The following is a 14,566-nucleotide window of genomic DNA, read 5'->3' as shown; positions in this document are numbered from 1 at the left end:
GGAATAACGTATATATATGTGTATATATATATATATATATATATATATATATATATATATATATATATATATATATATAAATAAAACAAGGTATATGTATCAAAATATATAGATAATGCAATTCTTATTCTGGTGTAAGTGAAAATGGGTTAAAGTTCAATATTGTGCGTTAACTTTTCTTGTTTAGCATCAGCGACAGGTTTTTATATAAACATTAAACTCTATTAAGGTTTGCAAGTGACTTGGAAAACGTATTCTTGTGGATGTGGAATTTTCCTGTTAAAATCATGAGGTTTATTATGAAGCAAACCGATTTGTCATTATGTTCAAATTTAGAATTTTCTAATTTTTATGTATTTTTTAATTCTGCTGTTGACAAAGTTTTCCATGTCCCTCCAAAAAAAAAAAGAACAGTTGACAATGGGCAAATAAAAGATAAATGTAAAATTGTTTCCGGCTCATCTCCACAAAAAGTGCACATTTCATCCACATCAGCAAACCTAGAAATCAATTAGTTACAAGGGCAAATACAATGAAAAATGTGTTTGAAATGCAGAATTGGAAGGGGCATAACCATAGCCAGGCTGTGATTGGTCATTGCTGTTGTCGCCTGTCAGTGACGACACTCAGCTGCGTCTGCAGTGCAGCACCACGAGAGTTAGACAACAACTGACCGTGGGTTCAGACACCGAGGGCTCAATGTCACGGAGTTTCACCAGTGAGCGGACACACGGGAGCCTCTTTTAAGGCATGTGTGTCGTTAGATCCGGACACGTATAGGATTTTCTTCAACCAGGTAGGACTGTTGTCCCGCAGATGAAGCCGCATCACACGCATTTTAGTTGTAAGTTGCGTTAGCGCACAGCTAGCCAACCAGCTAACACCGTTGATGTTGTATCATCGAGCTGTTTCAACGGCTTCTTTAAACAGATTACCTGTGAGGTGATTGTGTTTCTGGAGACCAAAGTGTGGATTTTAAAGGGTTGCAGGGGATCGGTAAGGTTTACCCATCAAAGCGTTAACAAGAAAGATATACATTTACACCCCCACGTGCGAGGAACACACTCACATTTGCACGCGTGTGTTTTTATAATTGTGTCCACTGTATCCAAAAGCCTTAGTCAAACATTAGAGCCGCTACTAGAACTCGTTCATCAGCAGGAGGTAGAGGCTTGTGCTTCAAACCTGTTGGTCAGAGGGTCAACCCCCGCCTCCTCCTCGTCTACATGTTGAAGTGTCCTTGAGCAAGACACTGAACCCCACAATGGGTGGGTTAAAAGTAGAAGTCAAATTTCCCTGCATAGTACTAACAATTGCATGTGACCATTGATCATTAAAGTTTGTGTTAAATTGCCCAATTGTCATTAAATGATACTACATGTTTAAAATAAAGTCACTGTCACTTAAATGTTTTTATTTATCTTAACATCTCTTGTCCTTTTTCCCGTCCCATTCCCTAGGCAGTGACCTTTTGAAGAGGCCCCCCCAAATCTCCCTTCCTCCTCTGCAGTTACTGGTCCATCATGTCCGTCCAGATTTGTCGAGCGGTGGAGCTGCTGCGCTCTACTTGCTGCCACACCATCAGAAGTAGTTTGCACAAAGCAGTGTTGGCCCCTGCAGATTGTTCTGGCCTCTGCGCCCTTGGCACCCCTGTGCTTCATAAAAGGGCCTACAGCCGGGACTCTGTCTCTTCAGGTACCAGTCGGCCCACACTTGGTTCAAACTCCCACCAGCCGCGTACAGAGAGGACACCCCCCTCCTCAGCACTCACACACAGGAACCTGTCTGCGGTGGCTGTACAGGTAAGCAGGTCGCTTCGGATTTGCTTGATTCCAGACACTAGTCTGCAGCTGCAGCTCGGTGTGTGAAGTTCTAATGAAATACACAACCTGGATGTACAGATGTCTGTGCCTCTTCACTTCTTTCTGTACCTACTGATATAAAATGATAGGAGGATGAGGGGATTTTGTAACAGTGGCAATGTTTTTGTGGTCTGTACATAATGTTTTCATATGGTTTATACTGAAAAATACACTGTATAATTCTTGAGATTTTCCTAGCTACCTGTACTTGCACTACTTTGTGTGCGGATAAAATGCACGCAGTGATAGAAATCTTAAGGTTTGTGCCATAAACTTAGAAAAAATATTGACAGTAGTTCGCCAATATACTTTTTCATATTGGATATAAACTGTTTTCACTGGCTGTGTATTTATTTCTCCAGGGCCAGTGTCGTCCTCTGTGCCAGTATGACTTCCTGGACTTTGGGGAAGTAGAGGAGAATATACGTCGTGCTCAGGCCTGTAAAGTAAACAGACACTTCATAGTGGACCCAGACTTGGCTAAACTGGTAACAGAGCATGTGGGACCTGAGGATCCTAAAACTATTATCTTCGATTGTAACCCGGGTATGTATTTGTGTAATGTGAAAGTCAAAGGTCGACTTATATATGACATTTTGTTGTTTGTTTGGTGTGTACCTTCCATCTAATTTGGCAAGATCATTTGCTAGCTAAACTATTTATTTTTTTACTTGGGTGCATTAGAAAACAGTGTGTGTATTTGTGATGTATCAATGTGTGCACAGTACATTATTCTCGAGATAACCATGAATTAATGGGCTGTGTTTGTATCTGTCTTAGGTCCCGGGGTGATGACTAGGACACTGCTAAATGCTGGAGCTCAGAGGGTCGTGGCTCTTGAAGGGAATAAGTCCTTATGTTATGATCTACAGGTAATACAAACAACTTTTTGTATTCTTACATTTAGACTTAACCATTTTTATTCAGTTCTACTCTCCTTTTTATAGTAGTATGTTGTGGAATTAGCCAACTAGCAGCCCCTCTTGTCACAGCTCTCTGTGAGTAGTATCTAGAATCGATTACTCTTCCTTGGTTTCCCGGATGTCAACATTGAAGTTTATACACTGACTTCTTTAACTTTGAATTTATAACATTGAATTGTATGAATTGTATTTTGCATCAGAATTTGGTATATTGAATTTTCATAGATTTCAATTTTTTAATGTTGAATTTATGAACATTGAAAAATGAAGAGTTAAATTCAGAGTCAAAACCTTCAGAAACATATTGGCAATGCATAAATATTCAGGGCTAGAAATTCAGTGGCTTTTTGATTTCAAAATCCGATGACACAGATTTACTTCCATATTTTAATCGTCAGATGTCGTATCTTCAACTAATCCTTTTTCCCTTCTGTAGCAGTGTGACGAATAAATAATGTTTTCATGTCGCAGGAGTTGGAACGAAGTCTTGATGGTCAGCTGGAAGTGGTTCACTGTGACTACTTTAAACTAGACCCCATTGGCAGCGGAGAACTTAAAGCTCCTGTCATGTTCGCTGACAAACTGTTCACGGACCTGGGAATATCAGAGGCTAACTGGACTGATGGTGAGAAAACAAACTACAGATGGCTTTGTTGCAAATCCAGTCTCACTCATATACAAACTCACAAAGCTCCTCTGGATGCTAATATATCCCACCTCCTTCATATAGCTAGTATTATCCCAACGCATATATACCTAAAGCATCATTGCATCAGTGTTATGGCTTGGTATGTAGATTCCACACAATAACACACTTTACTGAATACACACTTTTCTTTGCATTGTGTAGTGTACCACCCCCTTAAAGGTGAATGCTTGTGTAATGTATTCATGTATGTGTTTCTCTAGACATCCCAGTGAAGGTGGTGGGTATCCTTCCAATAAATAATCAGCGCAGCCTGCTGTGGAAGATGGTTTACGCTTTGTTTGAGCGGCTGTCTGTCTACAGATACGGAAGAATAGAGCTCAACCTCTTCATTAGCGAGAAGGAATACAAGGTAAAAAAGAGAGCATTTCAATCTCTGAGTCTGTAGAGATAAGAAACGGTCAATCTATTGTTAACAGAGTGTAATCTGGTGTGTTTGTGTGTGTTTAATGAGGATGGAGTAGGTTAGACCATGCTCTCTTGTTTTCTTTTGGGGCAGCTTTAAATCAGCTCAGATGCATAATTAGTTACTAAGGCTTCTGTCAGTAGGATCATCAGAAACACTAGTTGAAGCTAAGGGAGACTACTGTCTGCTAATTGAAACGATCCTTGTGTAAAATATTGAACGCGGTCATTTCTCCATCAGAAACTGGTGTCACGTCCAGGTGAAATGTTAAACTACAGAGCCTTCTGTGCCCTCTGGCAGATGGCCTGTGAGATCGAACTACTGCACAAGGTACAGTATGAGGAAGGTTAACATTAAACATGTTGGTTACGGTTGATTAAGCAAATGCATTAAAACCAGTTATGACTGACATTTAAACAGCTGTTCAAAGCAAAGACAGAAAATAAAAAAAAAAAGAAAAGAGCACGTGACAGTGTTTTGTTTTATAATACTTCCACAAAGCTAATGTCAAGGATTGTGCTAACATACTGTAGCTTCCATGTTTGCACACACTTTCAACATAAAGAGGGTAAATCTGACATTAATAGTCTTCTCGTTGTCAACCTCCTCTGTCTGTCCAGGAGCCCTGTGAGTCATTTGTGAGGTCATCTAAACGGGGTGTACCTAGCCCTAAGGACAAGGTAAGGAAGAGAGCAGACTCCGTAACAGCAATGCAAAGTTGGCTGTAATTGTCTGCTTAACGCCCTCTGCCTCCTTCTCCCCTCAGTTTACCAATGAACACCTGTGCCTAGTGCGTCTGCGTCCACGGGCTAATCTGTTCTCTGCCGGCCTCACTCCTTCTAATGCTTCAACTCTGATGGTGATGGTTAAACAGTGTCTGGCAAAGAGGAAGGTCAAGCTTATAGACAGGCTCAAGTAAGACACACACACACACACACACACACACACACACACACACACACAGCTATTGAGATAGGCTTGTAGGTAACACACTGCACATGTTTCATCAAAGAATTGCTCATGGTGTGTTTTCCACAATGTGCATCCATACTATAGAAGTATTTCAGGTTGTTTTTCTACTTGCTTATTCTCCCTCTCATGTGTTTTTCTAGCCTCTGGTCTCCAGATAGTGGGAGTAGGCTGTTGTCGGAGATGGGCATGTCGGAGGACATACTGACAGGCCATGTACATCCAGAGGAGTATCTTCGACTGTTCCAGCTCATTGACAAGAGTCCGGAGTTCACACAGAGCTGGCTTTATGAAGAGATTCTGGAAAACACCCAGAGAGAGGGTTGGCGCTAAAATGGACAAAGTGGTCATGTGAATAGTTTTATAAAAAGACACTTGTATGATATAACCATAACATAAAAATGAATAATATAATACCTGATAAAAGGAAGATGCATACAATGTTCTGGACTAACTGTGCTTTAGGACAATGGAGCAATTTTTTCAAATGACCCATGGTGTTGTCCTCAACTGCGAGTCCCATGAGTTGAAATTTAAGACAAAGCTTATAGCAGAAATGGATCTTTATGGACCCTCACGTGAGGTGTGTTTGCCGGTGGGAGGAAGAATGTTTTTTCAGTGAAAAGATATAAAAAGTGTTGCGGAAACAAATGTCTCATGATCATTTAGATAAAGATAAATCCCTGTATGTTCAACAGCAGGGTGTCCATTGAGGCCAAAAAGGGGGCCTTAAGATGATGAAAATGCTATTCTAGTTTAGAAATGTGCATGAACTCGGATGATTGATACAAGTGTAGTTTTGCTGATGCAGTATCCTGTGACAGGAGTGTCACAACACTGCATGTAGCTTTTATTGCAGGATTTTCTAAACCCAGAGTAGCAGAGCAGGAAGGAGAACGTTTTTCATTGTATTGCATCAAGTCTTTGTATATTTTTGTATAGCTGTTGTGTGTGTGCATATGCTTTAAGCGTCTGATTGAAATATGTCTTATGAATTATGTAAGCTGTGTGTGTAACATGATTTTTAATGAAATCATTAAATCAGAAATTTGATATGTAGTTCTTGGGAGAAATTGATTCCAGCCTTGGTTTGGTAAGGGCTCACACCAACAATGCTCTTATATACCTTATTTTGATGAGTTTAGATGTGTTGGCCAGACTAAATCTATTACCTTTCTCTCCTGGTTACATATGGTGAAAACAAGGTCATTTATTAGGTCGGTCCTTTGCCTTTAAAATATTTATCTGATGTCATCAGGAAAGGTCCAAGTATCTGTCTTAATGTCATATATGCAAAGCAATAATACTTCTGCACAAAAATATGGGTTCTTGAATAAATGATTCTACTGTAGAGACCATTTGGCATATTTGATTGTCTGCCTCTCAAAGGTTGCTTACAGGAGTCCATTCTCTCCATGTGGCAAATAGCTTCTAGTATCTGAACTCATCCAATAGCCTTCCCCAAAGCACTGTTGTTTTCCCAAAACCACAGAGTGAAAATGGGTGATTTGAGAGAAAAGGCACTGGTTTAATGCATTATTTTGAGATACAATCATTACTTTATGACACTAACTCATTATTTTGAAATAAGTCATTCTTTTGAGACATCTCATTATTTTTTAGATAAAAAAAAGAATTATTTTGAGATATTATTTCATTTTAATGACTTACAGGATCACTTGTTTTCATCCCACTAAATGGGCTAGCCCAGGTTTGAGAGAAAAGGCTGCTCCTCATATTTTTGCAGAAATACCTCAGCTGAGTGTAAGAAACCGATCCACGTGCTGACGGTGTAGCGACAGCAGATGGCGACCGTTCACGCTGCTCCTGCGAACAGCAGCAGCACCGAGTCCAGGCCTGACAGCAGCAGCAGCAGCAGCAGCAGCCCTGAAGGTGTCGGGAACACCTACGGTCATTACAACAACATCCACAGCAGAGTGTCTGCTGCCCGAGCTCCATCCACTCAGTCAGCCTATTCAGCCGTAAGTACTTTGGTGTTGGACTGTTTTGTGTTTCAGATGTAGTAACGTTAAATATCTAGATGAGTATTTGAAAGCTACCGCACTTGCGTAAACACATTAAGGTGTAGCTATATGTTGGAGATATTCTCCGCGGTGTGTTGTCCAGATGTGACACAGCTAGCTCACGTTAGTTAGCAACAGCAGCATACCAACGCTAACGTTAACGGGTGTGTCGCCGTAGCGTTACGTTAACAGTTAGGTATTGCTGTTTGGTTAACGTTATTATTATTGTGTTGTTATTAGCTTTAGCTCTAGCTACTCAAACGTTTGCAATCATGTCGTTGAGATGTGTGCGTTAACGTTAAATGAACGCTGTGCTGGGACCGTAGTGATAGCGACGTTAACGTCACATGCTAGGTTCTCTTCAGACCTGACGTTAACTGGTAATTAGCAAACTAACGTTACTAACCAGTTAACATTAACGGAGTCGTTGTCATGGTGAACATGTCAGTCATTGTCTGCTGTCATGTTCATGCACATGTGTGTTTTTGACACCGCCTGTCACTTGCTTGTATTTTGACTTCAGGTCATCACTTTATTTAAGATTAGCCTTAACGTTAGCTAGCGTATATGTGGATGTAACGCTGTAACTTTTCCTTTCTAAACAGGTAAGTCACTAGCTACTTAGTTTAGCTGGATAGCTAACATTAGATACTTGCTGGTCTTAACTGATAACTAACGTAGTCAGAGGCGGAGCTACTGTCTGTTGGGGCCCCAGGAAAAAATTCACAGGGGGCTCCTGGAGTTCATCACCATTATGTTATAAATAATCTGACACCAACCAAAAATGTATAAAATGTCAACTTATTTAATTTAAAAAGTGCACATTTTAGTTTTTATCAAAGTTAGGATTTTCAAAATACCAATATAAAACATTAGAATGAAGAACAATCAAAAAAATAAATAAGGAACTTGCAACAAGTAGGTGGAGTCAGGTGGGTTCCCCTTAGGGAGGTCAGGTCTCCTACTGTCATTGCAAACTTTGCGCATTGTCACCGACCCCCCACCACAGCGACTTCCTGGTTGATCCAATACGGAAGTGACAAAAACTGCAGCTCTCAGAGTGTCCACTAGGAGTAGTTTGCACAATAGAGCATTTTCTCATTGACCCCCATGTTAAACAGGCCATTTCCCAGCATAATTAAACCTATTTAAGACCTGGTACAAAAAAACCTTCTAGTCTGCATGTTTAGGTCATATCTCCATGACAACACTGAGGGGGGTGAAATGTACCAGGCTAGTTTTTGTTTTATTGGAGGTTAAAGTTTATGAATCAGTAGGGGCGCAGCCTCTTGAGTGACAGCTAGCCACTGGCCCTTACTTTGCCTCAGAGGCTAGTTGTCAGGATTAGCATGCTAACTCTGTTATCTCAACCTGGACTGCGGTCCTTCGTGTGGTAGTGTTATTATAAGTGACAAGATGGTTTGCTCTTTGCTCTTCGATCGACAGTACAAACAGATGGTTTAGGAACACAACGTGTTAGCTCTGCTCTGCTAATTAAATAACCGCACATGCACAGAGATTTGCAATATAGCCAATATCGATGGATTCGAGCCATGAGGGTCAGTGTTTTACTGTTTATGAGCATGGTACTGTGTTGAATATCAATTTAAATCATATATCATAATCATCTTGCGAAGCCGGTGTAATCTCCGCTAGAGATATAGGAAATTTAAAAAAATGACTCCCGTTCCCCAACGGTCCCGTAAAAAAATCTCAACGTCTCTAGTAAGGTGTTCTGTTAGCCTAGCTCTCGGGCGGTGGTGCTAATGTGGCTAATTCTGTATAGGTGAGCAAGATGGAAGTATCTCCCTCCTCCCACCATCACGTCAATGCCCTTTTTTGGTAAGAGGAAAATTAAGCGGTGTTAAAGTTTGACAAGATGGCGGCTCCCAGAGGCGAGTACGATTGGATCAAGTTGAGAGAATGGGCCTTGACTGAGAGGTTACGTCCATTTTTTATACAGTCTATGATTGTCACTGCTGTAGTTAAAAGTTTGTCATTCCTTGGGGGGCCCAGGCAGTTACGTTAGCTATTGTATATATGAATATAGCCTAACACTGGTGTCAAACTTTCTAAACACAAATAGTCACTATTTAGTTTAACTGGTTTGCTAACGTTAGATACTTGCTGGCCTAAACTGATAACTTAAGCAGTCAGCACCAATCCCCCTCCTCTTTGAATGACAAGGGTGCAATGTACTGCAAATATTTTAAGTCTCATTTGCTAACTTACTTGATTTTGTTGTTGAGTTAAGCTTTTTTAGAAAACACGACAATCCGTGTCAGTTACTCAGATTGTTTTTCAGCTATGTTCCTCTCTGTCTGTAGCTCTGCTGTCTTGTCTCACTTCTTTGCAGTGGCCTCTCAGGACAGGGTCTGTTTCCTGCACCTTTTGTGTTTGTCCTTTTGGCTCAATTCCCCAGTCCATTTGTCCCTTCTTCCACCTTTCATTATTCATGGTCCCTTGTGGAGTGAAGATGAGAGGCTGGATGGTTGTATGGACAGATGGCAATGTGGGAGAGTGGCTTTAAAGGATACTGTAAATACAAAAAAAGTCTAACCTGAGTGTGTAATCCGGAGGCTGTTGTTGCATAAGCCTTAATGTCACAGTTGTTTACCATGGGCTGGGACTGTTCTATCCTCTAGAGAGGGACATTTAGAGCTTGGAGTAAGAAGACTCAAGACAGCCTCTCCTGCAATATTACACTTTTATTTTTATCTTGATAGGTGTTGTTGTCTTTTTAAAATGTAAATGCAACCTAATGGAAAGATGGTAATGTCATCCCATAGGTTCTTGAGTCCCTTTGGTGACAGCAGTCCTCACTGCTGGTTTGTTCATGGAGTCATCTCCCAAGATATTTCTCTCTGGCACTTGTTTGTGTTACCATTCAATTCAATTCAAAAAACGTTATTTGTCCCCGGAGGGCAATTCAGGGCACACAGAGCAGCAAATAACGACAGTGCAACTATACAAAAACATTTTAACCTATCAACAAGAATAAAGTGTAAAAGAAGAATAAGTGTCAGGATGTTAGTGTGTTAGTACAGGTAGAACAAGTGTCAGGATGTTAGTGTGTTAGTACAGGTAGAATAAGTGTCAGGATGTTAGTGTGTTAGTACAGGTTAGAATCCAGTCACAGAGTTAGATACGGAGAACATCGCCGGCTTGAGATGTAAAAAGACATGCGTGTTTCAGATGTAAGCAGACATGTGAACGGTTGTATATGATGTAAACATGCAGTAGACTGTTGAAACCGGTATAAACAGAACTGTAGTGCAGAAAAGATATAAGTGGACAGTGATCGGATTCAGATGTGGTCAGACATGATGCTTATACCATGCTATATGTACAATTGTTTGGAAGAGTTTTAATAAGAATTTGGAGAGAAGGAATCAAAGTCACTAGGTGTGCTTATCCTGCTTTCTTTTTTCTTTCTAAATGTTGGCGAGTGAGCTGAGTGTCACACAGCAATACAGGAAGAACAATTAGCTTAGTGCTGAGGGAAACCAGGACAGCCATATTCCTCTGAGATGGGCTTACATTAGCCTGCCCTGGATGTATGTACTGTATGTGGAGGTTTTGGAGCCAAACTATTGTATGTTTTTACCATACTAATGTTCTAACATCAATGAAGCAGTGTTGTATGTTATAATGACTGTAGGCTTATGGATACGGTTATCAATATTGTAGCCAGGGATAGGTGCCAAAGTCAGGGCAATGTCATCTGCGTGTGTTTGTGGGAGGCACATTACATAGAAAGGTATTATAAACGTATTCTTTTTACATTATTTCGTCTGATAACAATGAAATGTATGTTGTTCCATTGTGGAACACTCAAAATGATGTTTGAATACTATTTTCACAGTGTGCGCCCTTAGTTGTTGTTAACATTGGGCAGTCTAGGTAATGTCGAGAGATTTGTTGTAAGGAACAACAGTGACAAAACAACCTCACAGAGTTTTTGCACCTGTCAGTCTTTGTGTTGAGTTTATTGCTGAGTCAACTATAAACATAAGTAAGGCAGTAAAAAAGAAAAAGCATGCTATGGCATAATACTGATTTGTGCTATAAATTGATTTTTGTACACCAGCACAATCCACTGCAACAAAGAGCAACTGCCCTGCAATAAATCCTTAATTTTGCAATAAATTTTGAGAAGATTATACTTTTCTTACAGTCAGAGAAGTGCTGATTTAACTCTGATTAATGCTGATTTAATTTTTGAGGCCGCAGTTTGATAGTTTGAATGGACAATATGATTTATTTATTATTTACATCCCAGTGTGGATTGCCATGCATAACTTTGCCACACCACCATGTCTTTCCCATGTCATAAATACATTTACAATAAATCAACAGCACCATAGCCATTGCTTTTTTGTTCTCTCTGTCTTGTTTTATGTATTTAATGTTTAGTGGTTTTGCAAAATATTTTTTTCTCATTTAAAAACTTAATTTGTATAACAAGGAGATTGTGAAAACGAGTCTGTAAAATTTGGCATTCAAATTTCCCTTTGAGCTTATTCTTGTGAGCAAGGAGATGCGGACTGTAATGTAATTGATAGATAGCGGGACACTACGGTATGTTGGTTTAGATAGGGAGCAAAACCAATACTAAGAAATTAAATCTTCAGCTAGTCAGCAGGTGAAGGACTTCACAGAGTTTTCAGTTGTTTGTTTTGTTGTTTTTTTATTACTGCGTCATTGGGTTTGTATCTTCAGAGTTAGAAAGTCAAAGTGTTCTGCAATTCCCATAATTTCAAATCACAGTGTATATCAATAATTCTGTTTGTACTAGAATTACACTGCAGGGCAAGGTGTTAACAGGACTGATGTTCTCTCATTGTTTTTTTAGTTTTTTTATAAATCTCTTTAAACCCCATGGTTCGTTTAACAACTCTGGAATGGTGCTAAACTTGTTTTGTGTCTCTCCCTTTCTCACTCTCTCTGTTGCCTCTGAGTGGAGTCTCACTTTATCTGTCTCTCTCTTACTTTCTGTCATTGATATGTGCCTGTTTTCTATCTCATTCTCCTTATCTCTGCAGGCTGCGAGAAGGACTTGTCAAATAGACGGCGCTCAAACATATTGAGGGTGGTGCCTGATGGATCATGGTGGTGAGTGTTAAAATTTCACTGCAGCAGAACACAAAATATAAGCTCAAATGAATTGTGTACTTAAATTGCATAACCACATTGTAAATACTAACTGGGTGTGACTTACAGTGAAAATAGCATCAAGTAAAAACTGTTGAGAATGAGGAAGGCTGGGTGCTGGTTTTTATCTCTATGCTGTGGTGGCTCTGTCTCAAGTTTCAGCTGACCTGTAAATATGGAGTCAAAGTCAACTAAATGACATTCATAGGAATGCAGCTGTTCTTTGGTTTTCTTGCTTTATTAATATTGTTGGAATGTCCACTGAGGTTTTATTGTATCTCCAGGTCAGCTTGAGAGGGAGGGCAGAGTAATGTCACACGTCCAGGTGGGTGGAGTTGACCTCTGTGATAACCTTCCCAACCCTGAAGCTCTAGCTGCCCAAACTCGAAATCTCAACGAGACAAACACGCTCGCACAGACTCAATGTCTTTCTCCCTCACAAAATGAAGAGGGAGGAGAGCTCACCCAAAAGCCCTCTGTCGACAACAATGGGAAGGACATGGAGGATGTACAGGGAAAAGAAGGACACACAATAAGAGGCAGGGAGGACGAGGAAGAAGACATTGATGAGGTGATGAAGGAAGAACAGGAGGAGGAAGAATCAGAGGAATCAAGCTGTCTAATTCGCTGCCAGTCTCCAGACACTCCCATGACTGATTCTTCCTATTCAGAAACCGGTAGGGATCATGCACACATGAAAGAGAAGTATTATATACACACATGAAAATATTCTGTACACTTTCCAGCACTGTTTCACACACTGTTCTTCACAATGAAATCTTTGCTTCTAATTTGTGAATAAAATTAAATAAAATGTGATAATGTTAGATGCACATTTGAAATTTTTTGCTTTTGCTTTTGGGCTACAAAAAGATCGATAGAAACAAAGATTCCCATATACAGTTATTTTATATAAGAATATATGAAATAAATGTTGATCCTTAAATGCATTCTTTGTTTTTTACTGTTTACTTTCTACACAATTTCCATCTTATTTCAAGTTTGCTTGTTTACAAATATTTGCTGAATATTTATCCACTTTGTCTTAAGATAGAGTCTTGCTTGGATTTTTGTCATGGGGCATTAGCTAAACAGTGATCGTTCAAGAAGCAACAGTGTTGTGAAGGGCAACACAGGGGTCAGGGTCTGGTTTACTCACTGTTATGCCTTTTGTGTGTTTATGAGTGGTCAGCATTATGGATTGAGGTCAGGCTGATTGGGGGCGATCTCACACACACACACACACACACACACACACACACACACACACACACACACACACACACACACACACACACACACACACACACACACACACACACACACACACACACACACACACACACACACACACACACACACACACACACACACACACACACACACAGTCTTTCTTGCTAGCTATAAATGATAATCTGTAACCATGTTTATCAAACAAAACCAGCTTAGAGCTCACGTGTAAATGTCTGTTTGCACACACACACAAAATTAAAAGTCGCTGTGTTGGTAATCATTCAACTGTGCTCTGGGCCGCTCCAGTGTTGTCACATTCAGGACCAACAGTGTATGAGCTATTGTGAAAATGTTAGCTTAACACGTTCCCATAGTTACTGTATGTTTAGTGGTTTTGCGGCTTAAGATCTGAAGGCAGTCAGCAATGACCCAAATATAACTTCATTTGTTCGTAACCACTGTATTTGCTTCTTTGGGCAATAGCAAAAACAAAACAGTGGGTGTTTTAAAAAAGGACCAGTTGATTTAGGAAAAGTTTGCTCAGTTGCTCTCTGTGGTTTCTAGAGCTCAAAAGACAGCTATTGGCTTATAGCTGTAAAACTTGGTCCAAATATCCCTGCACTTAAATAAGTTCTATTTTACTAATTTAGTGAATAGTGAATAATCTCTGGAATTTTGCCTCAAATCTAATTGTCAGTATTATATTGTACCTGTCCGCTATACACCTGTGTCCTTAGGACTTTTAGACAGCTGCTTGTGAGTCATCTTGTTTCAGCATGCTCACTGTGACCTTTTCATTCCTTCTCTCATTTCTCTTTCTGTTGCTACTGTCTTTCTTGTCTACCTTCTGTAGGCAGTCTGTTGGAGACTCCTTTCAGCCCTGGGACCAGTCCAGAGCCTACATCCCCTGTCGTTCTAGTGGTCAGTCCAGAAACTGCATATCCCACAAGTCAAGTGGAACTGAGCCAAAGTAATGTCAAAGTGGACTCTCATAACTCTGAACCAGTTGCCTCCACCACAGGGTCCATCACACTGGGACCCACCGTCACCACGGGGCCTATAGATTCTACTACACTAACTTTAACCTCAGACACCAGGCCTACCAGCCTCCCTGGACCTACATGTATCACAGAAGCTACAGACAGGACAGAACATCTTACCTCATCCACAGAACCCGATTTCAACCATGGGCCCACATGCACCAGAGGGTTTGTCGACTCATATGCAGGCCTTATCACCTCAACTGCTGAGACATTTACTGTAACTGCTTGCACCAAGAGGCTCAACAC

At 40.3% G+C, this 14,566-nt stretch overlaps 2 protein-coding genes across 2 annotated transcripts in view; both read left to right on the top strand.

Moving 5' to 3' along the window:
• Positions 1-663: 663 nt before the first annotated feature.
• On the top strand, positions 664-6,018 carry tfb2m (transcription factor B2, mitochondrial). The gene is made up of 10 exons (XM_083917177.1): positions 664-796; positions 1,461-1,802; positions 2,225-2,408; positions 2,643-2,734; positions 3,257-3,410; positions 3,695-3,843; positions 4,138-4,227; positions 4,518-4,577; positions 4,664-4,812; positions 5,010-6,018. Exons 2-10 carry the CDS (start codon positions 1,524-1,526, stop codon positions 5,197-5,199), a joined length of 1,347 nt encoding a protein of 448 aa, XP_083773303.1. The 5' UTR covers positions 664-796; positions 1,461-1,523; the 3' UTR covers positions 5,200-6,018.
• Positions 6,019-6,784: 766 nt separating this feature from the next.
• cnsta (consortin, connexin sorting protein a) overlaps positions 6,785-14,566 on the top strand; it is a 24,694-nt gene continuing 16,912 nt past the window's right edge. The window contains exons 1-4 of the mRNA XM_083940389.1: positions 6,785-6,848; positions 11,936-12,005; positions 12,329-12,721; positions 14,131-14,566. The exon at positions 14,131-14,566 is cut by the window's right edge and continues 262 nt beyond it. Of these exons, the coding sequence (XP_083796515.1) occupies positions 11,993-12,005; positions 12,329-12,721; positions 14,131-14,566 (842 nt within the window). The 5' untranslated portion in view covers positions 6,785-6,848; positions 11,936-11,992. The remainder of the gene's footprint in view (positions 6,849-11,935; positions 12,006-12,328; positions 12,722-14,130) is intronic.

Source organism: Echiichthys vipera, assembly GCF_963691815.1.
Source record: "Echiichthys vipera genome assembly, chromosome: 1".
Taxonomy (NCBI): domain Eukaryota; kingdom Metazoa; phylum Chordata; class Actinopteri; order Perciformes; family Trachinidae; genus Echiichthys; species Echiichthys vipera.
This window is presented reverse-complemented; position numbering and strand designations above follow the sequence as displayed.